The sequence below is a fragment of the Schistosoma mansoni genome, assembly GCF_000237925.1.
Source record: "Schistosoma mansoni, WGS project CABG00000000 data, supercontig 0163, strain Puerto Rico, whole genome shotgun sequence".
Classification (NCBI taxonomy): domain Eukaryota; kingdom Metazoa; phylum Platyhelminthes; class Trematoda; order Strigeidida; family Schistosomatidae; genus Schistosoma; species Schistosoma mansoni.
This window is the reverse complement of record NW_017386052.1, coordinates 574,395-587,645: the sequence shown is the minus strand read 5'-3', so window position 1 is coordinate 587,645 and position 13,251 is coordinate 574,395. Positions and strand designations below refer to the sequence as shown.

Here is a 13,251-nt window from a genome sequence, read left to right as displayed (position 1 = left end):
GATGGGGAGAAACGCATCCCAAACATCCTGGCATTATTACTGAGTTCCAACAGAAGACTCTGCATTTTGTCAGCGTCTTCACCAAACAGGACTATGTCATTTGCGTATTCTAAGTCGCTTAGTGGTCCCCCTGGTAGGAGATCAATTCCTGTAGATTCAGTCGAAGAGAGTGTTATTTCCAGCAACAGGTCTATAATGAAGTTAAACAAAAATGGGGATAGTGGACAACCTTGATGGACACCACTTGAGGTTGTAAAATCAGATGACAGTTCGTCATAAGCTCTCACTCGACTGGTAGTGTTCGAGTAAAGAGCCTTCACAAGGTTTATGTACTTCTCAGGTACACCTTTCAATGACAGACACTGCCACAGAACCTCTCGGTCTACAGAGTCAAATGCTGTGTCGTCTAAACTAGTTGATTTTGCATTTCCACGGAGCTGATCGGTTAACGGTTTCATAAGGGATGCGCATTTGGGTATGAACCGTCTGTAGAAACTTACAAGGCCGTTAAAAGTTCGCAACTGCTTAATCGTGGTCGGTTCTGGGTAATTCAGAATGGCCGCCACTTTGTTTCTAAGGGGTCGGATGCCTTGGGCATCAGTAGTGTATCCTAAGAAGTCTAAGGAGTTGGTTCCGATTTGGCATTTCTGGATGTTTACAGTAATGCCATGTCTTTGGAGTCGATTGAAAACAATGTCCAGATGCTGGAGATGTGATTCTCTGTCCAGACTTGCTATTAGACAGTCGTCAAAATACGCATATACGAAGTTGAGACCTCGGAATACGTCGTCTATGAACCTTTGGAAGGTTTGAGCCGCATTTCATAAACAGAAAGGCATTCGTCCTTGTTCTTGAATCTCCGTAATAGTCTTTCCTTCTTTGTCTCTAACCGGTCTCTCGAATTTGCCATATCTTCCTTCCAGTTTCTTCGTTGTATCATATAGTTGTTTCATGTTCCCTTCTATTGCAGCTTTTTCCGCCGCCGTTGCTTGTTTTCCCATGTGTTTCTGCTTGTCGGCTTTAATGCTTTTCTTCACTTCCCTGTTTGCTTCTGCGTAGTCTGCTTGTGCTTTGACTTTCTCTGCTCGTGTTCGACTGTTGTTAATTGCTGCTTTCTTGTCCTTCCTCTCTTGAATTTTGTCCTGGGTTCCCATAGAGATCCATTCCTTATGATTATGCTTTTTAGGACCAAGAACCTCCTGACACGTTGAAGTTAGTGCTTCTTTTATCCCTTTCCAGTTGTCCTCCAAGGTAGTTTCTTGTTCATTCAGTAGATCCTGTAGAGCCTGGAACCTGTTGTTGAGATTTATCTTGAATTCATGGAGCTTGTCAGTATCTCGAAGGAAGGCTGTATTGAACCTGTGCCTTTCCAAAGACAAAGCACTGAATGAAAAATAATTGACGGTATACTGCCTATATCAACAATGGAATTGCGGGATCAACCAAAAGAGGTACAAGACGATCTTACACGTATTAAGTACCATTCAAAATCGTGGATGAAAATCAAATATGATCACCAGAAGTTCCATTCTTATTAGGATTCAATAACGGAATATAGTATCATCACTGCCGAATTGAACAGAAGTCCAACAAATCAACATAATCCAGTGTTGTGAACTCATGTATAACTACTACTACAAGTTTCTATAGAATGAAAACAATCACATATGCATTACAAACCATAGTTTAAATTTCACTCACAAAAGTACATTAGTTACTATGTGAACAACCATAAAAGTGGTATGTAGTTCAACGAGAAAATCTGCAATTTATTGAGATGATTAACAAAATACAAAGTGTTTTTAATAAACTACAAAATGGAAACAACAAAGTCAACATGATGAAAACAAGCGACAAGTATTTCATGAGAGTCATGGCCTACATTTAATTTTCCTACAAAACAATAGGCATATGATACAGCCACTGCACACAACAAAGAAACAGATAACAACAAGTATCACGACGTGTAAGAAATGATGACATATCCCATGTCCGTTTTCAGATTCACCTATTCCTAGAGTTGCTCTAGCTCGTTCCTAAAAGATTGAAGTGATCGAAACGTTAACATTCGAGCTATTCTGAAGAACAAAACAGTGGCAATATTAATAAATACCAAATATTAATCAAATAATTCATTATCAGTATCGATGATAGAAGTGAATCCAACAAATATTCACATAACTTACAGTCGCACAATATGATCAATGAATAGGCTGATCATTGAATAGGCTTTGACATTAATTGAATTTCTGTCGTCAATTCTCATAGTTTGTACATTTACCACAAGTGATTGTAAAAGTTGTTTAAGTGCATGACCCATAACTTACTCTTTTACATTTTTTGTATTCCTCATAGCACAACACACGCTGCTAACTGCTCATAAATACACTACTTCACACGCACGTTTCTCGTTCTCAATTGTCTGTTGTCATGATGAATGATCTATAAAATATCTACTATCTACATGATATAACGTGAGCTTCTATTGTCACATACTGAGAGACAGAAACAGTACAATCATTACTAAATATCAAATACTTACCAAATGAGATTCAGATTGTTGATCAGTTCTCTCCAATTCATTTCTTAAGTCAGATGCACTTAACATTGGAGTTGTTGTAGCTTGTTCCACAACGATTGGTGTGTTCGAAACGTTAACAATCGAGCTATTCTGAAGAACAAAACAGTGGCAATATTAATAAATACCAAATATTAATCAAATAATTCATTATCAGTATCGATGATAGAAGTGAATCCAACAAATATTCACATAACTTACAGTCGCACAATATGATCAATGAATAGGCTGATCATTGAATAGGCTTTGACATTAATTGAATTTCTGTCGTCAATTCTCATAGTTTGTACATTTACCACAAGTGATTGTAAAAGTTGTTTAAGTGCATGACCCATAACTTACTCTTTTACATTTTTTGTATTCCTCATAGCACAACACACGCTGCTAACTGCTCATAAATACACTACTTCACACGCACGTTTCTCGTTCTCAATTGTCTGTTGTCATGATGAATGATCTATAAAATATCTACTATCTACATGATATAACGTGAGCTTCTATTGTCACATACTGAGAGACAGAAACAGTACAATCATTACTAAATATCAAATACTTACCAAATGAGATTCAGATTGTTGATCAGTTCTCTCCAATTCATTTCTTAAGTCAGATGCACTTAACATTGGAGTTGTTGTAGCTTGTTCCACAACGATTGGTGTGTTCGAAACGTTAACAATCGAGCTATTCTGAAGAACAAAACAGTGGCAATATTAATAAATACCAAATATTAATCAAATAATTCATTATCAGTATCGATGATAGAAGTGAATCCAACAAATCTAACCAAATGCAATTCAAACACACAAAAAGCTAATGGCGATCGTCGTTACATCACATAACTTTTATTTGAGTTTATAAATTATAATTGATATATTATAACATGAGCTTCTGCACCCAATATCTTTATTGTCATTTTTTAGTTCGTATACATTTTGGTCCACCACATAAATGACGACTTATATTTGTGTGATGAAATTTGTTTCCTGGATGTCAAATCTTAACACCATCTAAATGTTAATCAACAAAATTAAAAATGACGGCTTCATTGAAGCAATCCATACAGGATACATATTTCTTAACAAGGAATCAAAAATACTTGTTCTGAACATCAACAATCAGAGTCTACGAGCTTATACTCATTATTCAAACATGATAAAGAATTTCCGACAGATGACACCTCCTCAGTCAAACTGATGTCATTGATATTTTGTAACAAGTCACACAGATAGGCGGCTTCATATTGGACATTGGGAATCACTACACATTCTACGAGCTTGAAAATTAACATGTTTCCAGGCATTAGTGCTGCTAAACAACGCTTTCATTCATTGTTGAATGTCCACATGGAAACAAAGCATTGTACTCATGTCTCATTAAATATCGTCAAACTACACAATGCATTGATTTATGAACTAAAGGAACTATACAAATTACTACTTATTCGTAGCAATCAAATATTCTTCCGAGTAAATATATCTACAATATGGATTGTGGTAATATTAAAAACAATCTGTGTCGTCCACCAGTTACTTACTTGGATTTGGAAACCATTCACTTTGGAGTCATCAATATCCTTATCAGTGTTGACGATGCACATATTTGCTTTTTCATACCGCATGCACTTTCTATTCGGTGTTTTGGAGTCTTGACATTTTTCAGTCGTTTTGTGTTTTGGACAATCTTCAGTGAAAGGAATAAGTTGATTGCATTTCAAGTTATCAAACAAAAGATAAGTGAATAACAGAACATGTAACCATAATTCAATGATACAATAGTGATTTCGGATTTGAATGACCATTTCATTCACTGGGACTTCGTCATCACATTAGGCAATGAGAAATTCAGTACACTTCCATTATCATTAACATTTCACGGCAATATGTTGTGTATGAATAAAACTACGTTGAATGTTGAACGACGAGTTTTGACCAGTTGGATCATGAAATCTCTTCGATAGTAAACAATATTTTATCCTGTGAATATTGAAGTCAATCTGAACATTAGATTGTGGAATGATTCTCTCAGTTGTCGAAATGTTATGTCAGTAGTCTAACACATGATGACCTAAAAAATGCATGTGGTTACTCATTGTACATATTCATGAAAAAACAAACACAGTCGTATTATGAAAATCGTCAGTATTTTTGATACTAAACAAATATCTACTGACTATGATAAATCGAAATCTGAACACGTGACTTGTCTATACCTTCAATTTATCGGATGGGTAGAATAAGGTAGAGATTTAGGGAATTATGCAATTGTCTTCAAGATAATTACAATTACAACTTACCATTGCATGTACCAAATGAAAAAACAATGGACACTTCCAAGTCAACGCACAATCAACTAACTAACTAATACCATCTCATCCATGGTTTCTTGAGATTGTGTTTAAGCAAATTTCATCGAAGTGGGGACTTTTTTAGTAGTCCAAAATGTGTTCTTAATTGTTTTAAATACTCAAAAGTGAATCGAAGTGTAGTGTGACGTCAGTTGAAATTGATGGTTGGATATCATCTAATAATTGACTGAAATCACACATGAAATTTCCAGTTTTATGAATCAGAAGTGATGCATTCAAGTGTGAAAATAGTCAACTGTAATAAAATATGGTTAAACATACCACCGGAAACTTTATACTCCACTAATGTTTCACTTTTAATCCATTTTGCATCAACAAATGTATGTATATTTCTTTCACCTTCTGTAACAAAATGTATAGAAGAAGACACATGTAATATCGATTTCCATTTTCAGTATAACAAGTTGTTTGCTCGATAAAGGAGCGAACAAAATAAGAAACTGTTTAATTTTTCTTCACAGATACAGTGACGATCAAGCATTATCTTCAAAAACTATGCTTAACATCACTTTCTGCTTCAGAAAGTAACCAATGTTCAACCAGTAAATGGAAAATGAAATTGTCCGATTTCCGATTTATGTTACAAGGGTGTCAGTGCAAATTCTTCTGAAAAATATGTTTCACCGGTCACACATTATTTCACAAATGGTCAACATTGAGCATTACTGTGAAAAGCCTCAGCAATATATTTAAACCGATCAACATATACCTCCTGACCAAATAGATGATGCATTTCCTCATATTCAATCACAAAACACGGCATCCAACCTATTCATTTACACTAAATGTTTGTCTTGAAACTCAGCCTCATCTTACAACAACATACAATCATGTCAGTGAAGTATGACGATTGAGCATGGTTTAAGACGACCATCAGATCCGTTTGACAAATTAAACTTTCTTTTGCATAGAGTGGTGATATGGATATGGACTGCAGGCTTGACTTGTAGAATGTTGAGTTAGTCAATAAATGAGTAGATAAAATGTCTGCCTAATTTCCTCGTTCATATATCCCTGTGTGAATCATTCAATGGTTAAACATATGCAAAAGACATTTCCAAATATCCATCCGCACTTTGTCGAAGAAGATATCTGCACACCATAGTTATATTACACAGTATATCAGGTTAGAAAGACGTGATCGCGAAATTCATTGTTGATGGAATTTCTCACAGAAAACCGTAACAACACCATTACGATTTTATCACAACAACAAGCATGACGGTCGTTGAAATGAAGACACACATACTTGATTTCAATTCAGATAATTTCAGTGTTCAACAGATCGAAAGGCCGAATCACAAACACAAGGCTTCTTCACAATGGATTCTCACCATGACTTTATCACAAGTGATACTACAGTTTTGCTTCAAGATGTGTAAACTCCTAACTCAAGTTGAATTTTCAATAAACAGTCACGTTTGAACAGCGAGTTTTCGAAAAGTAGTCCGATTTTTATTTCACACAATTTTCATCAACACTTCAATAACACTTCGATCAATTTATTTTACACACGAAACAACTGATTGATGTGGACTGTAAGAAAGATATATTAGATCACTATTATAGATAACAGTCAATTTGTGTGTTGACATAATGATAATCAGGTACAAATAGAAGGAAACACTTAGCAAACAGATGATTGTTCATGTAGGTCAGTGTAAATCAGAATAAAAATATCAATCGTTACCTCCATCACACGCTAATGAAGCACTTAATCGCGATTGGAATTGTAGTCCGAATTCTTGAGTCATCTGGAAAGAAGTAATGGAATTCTGAGTCAAGGTCTGTCAACACACAACCACCTATATCAAAACCAAATAACCGTTGAAGCGATATGTCGTTAATCGCATTATCTTATAGAAAGAAAATTAGTAACACTTACAGTAAGCGTACTGATCTCCTATGTTCCCTTAGAACTATGCTCCATCTAAATCCACTTGGTATTGTTCGTTTGATTCTTCCCATTGATTTTTGGGACTGCAATTGATTAGTCTCTTGTGCTTCATCTAGACTACAATGATATTCTTACTCCCTCCAGTTGTCAACTTCAGTGAAATTAGATAGACGATCTATCTATCATGAAATGATGCGATACATTGTGAGATGAATATCCACGCCCGTTGGAAGAAATTTGATTGTGAATAACTAAAATGTTACTGCACATGAATTTGTTATCTTTTGGTGGAATTGTGTCGATATGTTCACTTCCATCCACCGCTGCTCATTACCTTTGAGAATTATTTCCACAATATGTCCTGAATACCTCGAAATAATCAAAACCGATTCAGTGGAACACACATGAGATCTTTCATCTCACTAGCTCTTTCTAGTTATCCACCATCTGTTGTATTGCATATGGGTTGGTTACTCACTATTGACATTCGAATAGCCACATGCAGTGAAACGATCAAGATATTAGTAATAAGTCACTCTGAATATTCAACTATGAACTTTTCAAACGGCTGATCTTCAAAAGACGTAGAAAAGCTTCACAGATTATGACTGTCCCCGTACAGTACTCTAACATACACTGTTTGTCTAAAATCGGTCCAAAGACATACGTATTTCCTCAGATATCCCATCACTTCCTATTACTCAGTAATTTAAACAAAAGCTAAAATAAAGAGTGTCACTGAGGTATTATTAATTATGTCATATAGGCGGTGTGTGCATTACAAAATGGTGATTTCTTCCAATCGTATCTTGTTGCGTTCGACGGTATTGATAAACATGAATTATTAGATTAATCTGAAGTACTTGAAATAAATCTATATAACCAGTCAATTGTGCAACTTACGTTATCATAATACACAGATATCTTCCCATTCGGAAGTATCAGATGAGTTATCTTGAATGAACGTTCTGTAAATAAAAGATTATCGAAATTTAGAATTTGAGGAATTCATGATGACCACGTTATTGTTAAATGTAACACTGTATGTGCTACTCACACAGTGATCATATTTAAGCAGATATTGACCGTATTATCTCAAAGTGTTTTCTTCAGTCGAAATTCGTTATTAAGTATAATCTAGTGAATGTTGTGTTAATAAAACAAGCATGCATCCTTCAAAATGAATATCAGATGCTCAGTTTCTAACGCTTTATTACATCCTCGTCTTCATGTTGAAACAATAAATCACTAAGCTTCTAATTACATCTGACAGTTGGAGATGTATTCACATTGACGAAATATTCTCTGCAACTACCGTTGAAACAATCAACTATTAGTACACATGACATGAGCTGTGCAGTTTATGTTTACAAATAGAACTTGATAACTTAATTGATTAGGCAACATATTGGTATATTAGTGTTGTTAAAGATGAAAAATGGTTAACTTTAGATTAATCGTCTTAACGATATCTTGATTCGAATGAATATTAATTAGGAATGACCATGTGGTGAGTAACACAAGTTTACTTTCTTTGAAATACAGACTTCTTATCAAGTTCTACTGAAGTCTCTTGATGAAGATGTATCTCTGCATTCGTATATCTGCAAGTGAAATGAGATTATGAATTAATTTATCCATACTAATCTATTTATCACTCATCAAATCTAGTATGCTCCTGCTTATATCGACTGTTCTTTTCGTTTCAAACAATGCGTTCAAACGATCAATGCATTCTACATTTGGTTTTCCCCTAATTCCTCAGAATGGTTACGCCTTATTACTTCTGTCGGTTTTTGAAAAGAATTCAATTACGCAAACTGAACAGAAGAAAGTGTGAGTAATTACAATGAATAATGGTGTAAGTGTTCACATCTCACATGTGATCAATCAATTACTTCATAGTTTGCTTACTTAAACTATCACCATATATTTGGAAAGACAATCTATGAGCAAACAAGTTATCTGAAATAATGAAATTAAAAAAAATTGTGTTTATATATCTTTGTGATGAATATCCGCTTCTTCCAATAAACATACATTCCAACACTAAATGAGTTTGAACATGAGTTATCATCTTCATTCCGAGTTTCAGGTGAACCAGTCAAATTAAATGGAACTTTCAAGAGCCTTTATTATTATTTCGGCGAAATGATGAATGTTTCAATCCAATCAACTGAAATGAACATTCCACTTCTCAAACGTTGATTTTAAAAGCTTTTGGTCAATTTACAGTCCGTTAATGTCTATCCAAACATACACATACAAACTGATTTCCTGAGATTCTGTTATTCCAATGAAACTGTGTTCCATCAACTGAACTAATGTTTACGCAGAAATGCTACTCAAGTGTCATTAATTCCAATAACTGAACAAAATCAATGAACTTCATTTTCATATTCTGGGTGTTCTGGTTTGAATCAATCATGATGTACCAGAAGACTGTTCATGGTCTTTCGTTGATTCGATGTTTCAAAAAGGACATGGGTTCAAATTTCATGATACTATGAATATGATAATCAAGAAATCCTTGAATATCCAACGGTCTACAGACAATAACTTAGAGACGTTAAAATTTGAAGGAAGTGACCAAAAAAATTTGGAGGACATCAAATATAGTTTGAAAGTTCATATGTTTGAATAATCCTGACTGATTTCTTGCACAACATCGTTTATTGTTGTAGCTGTGATCAGTTTGATTCATTGAATCTACCAGGAAGTGTCGCATTGATGAGAAATCTGTTTTATAGAAGTTTAAACAGACTGGAGAGTATGTAATTTCCTCTTCAGCAATTACGTCAACAGACTTATCATTTTTACCTAATCAATTTACGTCTACTTCGTGTTTCATTTAACGTTTTGACTTGACAGTAATGAACACGCATTGTGAACATATTCTAAGTCATGAAATCACACAAACAAAATAATCACTATGTACTGGTCAGCTGTCATGCAATAACCAACCTGAATACTGAATCACTTATGCAAAATGAAAATAAGAATTAAAAAGCAAAACAAAATATCATTGAACAATAAAACAACTTACCCTCGTTCGAAATCTCATATTGAGGCGAAATAATGTGAGATGAATAACTGCTAATTGATCCTAATTCCTTTGATCCATTCATGAATGTTATACCTGCGTTTATCGAATGAAAACATGCAATTTGATTGATAATCTGCAGTGAAGTAATGAAAGGTTTGAAATTAACTGTAGACTAAAATGAAATGCACGAACCGTAACACGTTTGCTGTAAGGCCTCAAACTATTCACAACTTCAGGAAAATAAGATATCAGTAGAAGTTTTTAATGTTACACAACAGTATAAAACTGATTTTCTGAAGAAATTAAAGCAACTTTCATTCGTGGAATGATGTGTGAATAAACAAAACTCAGTAAATATTCAAGTTGAAAGAAAATGATTCTCTTACCATAATAACCAATGTCAAATCTACTGACATCAGAGCCGTAAAATTGAAACAGGAATTTTGGAATGATTTTCTGAAAATATGCAAACATATGGGTTAGTACCTCCATTGCAAAATTCAGTTAACTCACATCAGGAGGAACGAATTTTTCAAATTTGCAATCAACAATTGGAGACGATTGATCTACGCGAATAATCTGGGAGTAATGATAATACTGAGACTGAATGTGTATGTTGGAACCTGACTGATAACTTACATATGCATGTGAATAATTTTCAAACACTACTTTCCCTTTTGTAAGCGAATCAATTTCGTCACAAACATGTTGACAATTGAAGAAATTCAAAGTCAAGCTGACCACCAAGTAGACGAGTACCAGATGACCAGACGAAAATGTATATCTAAAGTGGTGCAGATGAAAAGACGGCGTTATTTCATGAAAACAAATTGAAATTCGTATAATGCATTCAAAAACCTTAACTGTACAGTCAACACTCACCTCATCATCTTGTTGAAAATGTTAATAGTCGTTGTTAGAACTTGTCGAGTTTATATAGACATTGTGAGTGTTTGTTTGTTTCTTTCTGATTGGATGATTTAAATCGACCATTAAGATGATCAAAATTCATGAATTCATGTGATCATTTTTAACGAATCATCGTGGAAGATGAACTCATTGTTACGTAATATTCTTTCAGTTTTTGAGGTATATAGGCTGATATTTATCCATCGTTGGTTGAAATTACAGAACCCTATCCATACATTAAACTAAGTGATTAGTTTATTTGTTGTTCAAAATGTGTGGTCACGTTTCCATGAACAAACATTTTGTTGCTTGTAATAATCTATGAGTTGATTGTCATTGGTTCATTGTTTTGGTTTGTTGAGTTATAATCTAAGTAGCACAAACTGTTTTCATTGGATGTGTAAATTCACATCTTTACACTTGAATTTGATTGCAATAAAGTTAGTTCTGCTAGACAATTCCATCATCGTTGTATGTGGAATTGTAACTTCTAAAGAATGCCACATGAATTCTAGTTGACCCACAATATTGTACCACTGGCTGTCAATAGATGTTAAGATGAAAGTTGATCACGTAAAAGTGGAACTGAATGTGTCCAGTTGAGTAGATTTATGTAATCAATGATTGAAATAACAGAAAGATAATGCATTTCATTGAAAGTGAAATGTTGAAAATTGAATGGGTTTCTCGATTCACACACAGATTTGTAATGACCACAGCAATAAATAGACAAGAAGAAGACTGATTTCCACTTTATTATTTCCATGGATGATTTTCACATACTAATTGTGCTTGATTAGATTGTCATCTGTAATTCAACATAGAAGTAAATCATTTTGATAAGAGAATGCCCAAGGTATATTTAGTCTACGCTAAATTTAGTGAGTCAATTATTGATGGATGAATAACAGTGTACACTTTCGTAGATCAACAATAATTTCTGCGGAACAAGTTAAGACTAATTATACTCTGTTTATATTTGCAAAAAGTAATTCTGGTTACCATGAAGGTGTGTTGTGCATTTGAAAAAGCGGTTGACAATAACCAAAATATTGTTTCCTCGAGTATTACAGTCTACAATCGAATGAGCAGTTGTCGCGAAATTTCGTGAATACATCAACAACAGTATTGTCTTCAATTGTACCACAAAAATGTGACCTATTATCAAATTATTATAAACGATTATACAAATTATTATCACCAGTGACAGTAGCAGTAACATTTGATAACTGTGCAACATAGTAAATAGACCTTGATGAGAATAGTGTTATATTCTATCGAAGACATAAGTAAGGATAACTCCCAGGACCTAATAATGGACGATTATTTTATGTATATTCTTATTGTATAACTATTCAGTAACCAGATTATGTATATCTATATTCATCTTAAGCTTTATTTTGATCTGTTGATTATTATTATACGATTTACTGTTCCTAAACTATACTCAGTTTATTGATTACTGTCTCCCACGTTTACAGCCACATTCGGCTTGATTTTGTACAAATGTTATTTTCTATTTTATGGTGTGATGCGGTCTGTCTGTCTGATTGGTATATAAATAGAGTATGCTCGAAATAAATGATTCGCATGGATCCGCATAACAGAAGCTGTTTTGGTGTTTTGAACTCAATTGAAAGGGCTAGGTGGATAAAGGACCAATAAGGACGCTAGATTATTCATACTGATTGAACGACATTGATTGTCACAGTGTTAAGTTAGGAAAAGTCGTATTTCCATTGCTGAATGATTCACGTAAATGAAAGCCGAACATACAAACCAATAATGAATTAGGATACGTCCTTAGTTAATTTGTTAAGTCATAACAAATTAGCGATGACCTTGGTCAAGTCGTAACAAATAGAATTTTAAATATTGGGAATTCTCTTCCATTTACCTCTTTCAATATAACAGAACACCGACTTCTTTCATTTCTAATACATCCTATGAAATTATTGAAGTAGAATTCATTATGTTTTTATCTCAGTATTAATTATAGGAGTCTTTAATTACACAAACATCTTTCTGTTGACCTCAGTTGTCTACAGAAATATCAAAGATTGTACTTTGTTGTCCTCAATCACCTCAAAAAATCTCATCAATCAAATAATATGGTATTCTCTAATATCGATCCTCTATAGTGGACGTAACATGGATCTTGTTCAGGATAAAATATATATTTATAAAATACATATAAAATATATTCTCATAATGAGATGTTGTTTATGTGACTCACAATCACCTACACACACTTACACACAAGTGCAGAACAAACATCAGCGAAATTCCCATTTTACAAAACATTACTACTTTTATAAACAGAAAATGAAGTGAAACAAATCTTTTGGCTGTCCATTCAAAGTTAAAATTCAATAATTTACACTTCAGAATTCTTAATATTTACTGACTTGTTTGATATCGAAATCTTCCATAAAGGTTGGCCACTTTTTTCAGTT

General features: G+C 33.9%; 1 protein-coding gene across 1 annotated transcript; it reads right to left on the bottom strand.

Annotated features, from left to right (window-relative positions):
• Window positions 1-1,871: 1,871 nt before the first annotated feature.
• Smp_204830 (unnamed protein product) lies at window positions 1,872-10,776 on the bottom strand (the record flags this gene model as incomplete). The annotated part of the gene is made up of 12 exons (XM_018797775.1): window positions 1,872-2,036; window positions 2,543-2,671; window positions 3,136-3,264; window positions 4,113-4,258; window positions 5,205-5,285; window positions 6,634-6,697; window positions 7,744-7,808; window positions 8,755-8,805; window positions 9,887-9,979; window positions 10,273-10,342; window positions 10,400-10,670; window positions 10,769-10,776. 12 exons carry the CDS (start codon window positions 10,774-10,776, stop codon window positions 1,872-1,874), a joined length of 1,272 nt encoding a protein of 423 aa, XP_018646769.1.
• Window positions 10,777-13,251: the final 2,475 nt, after the last annotated feature.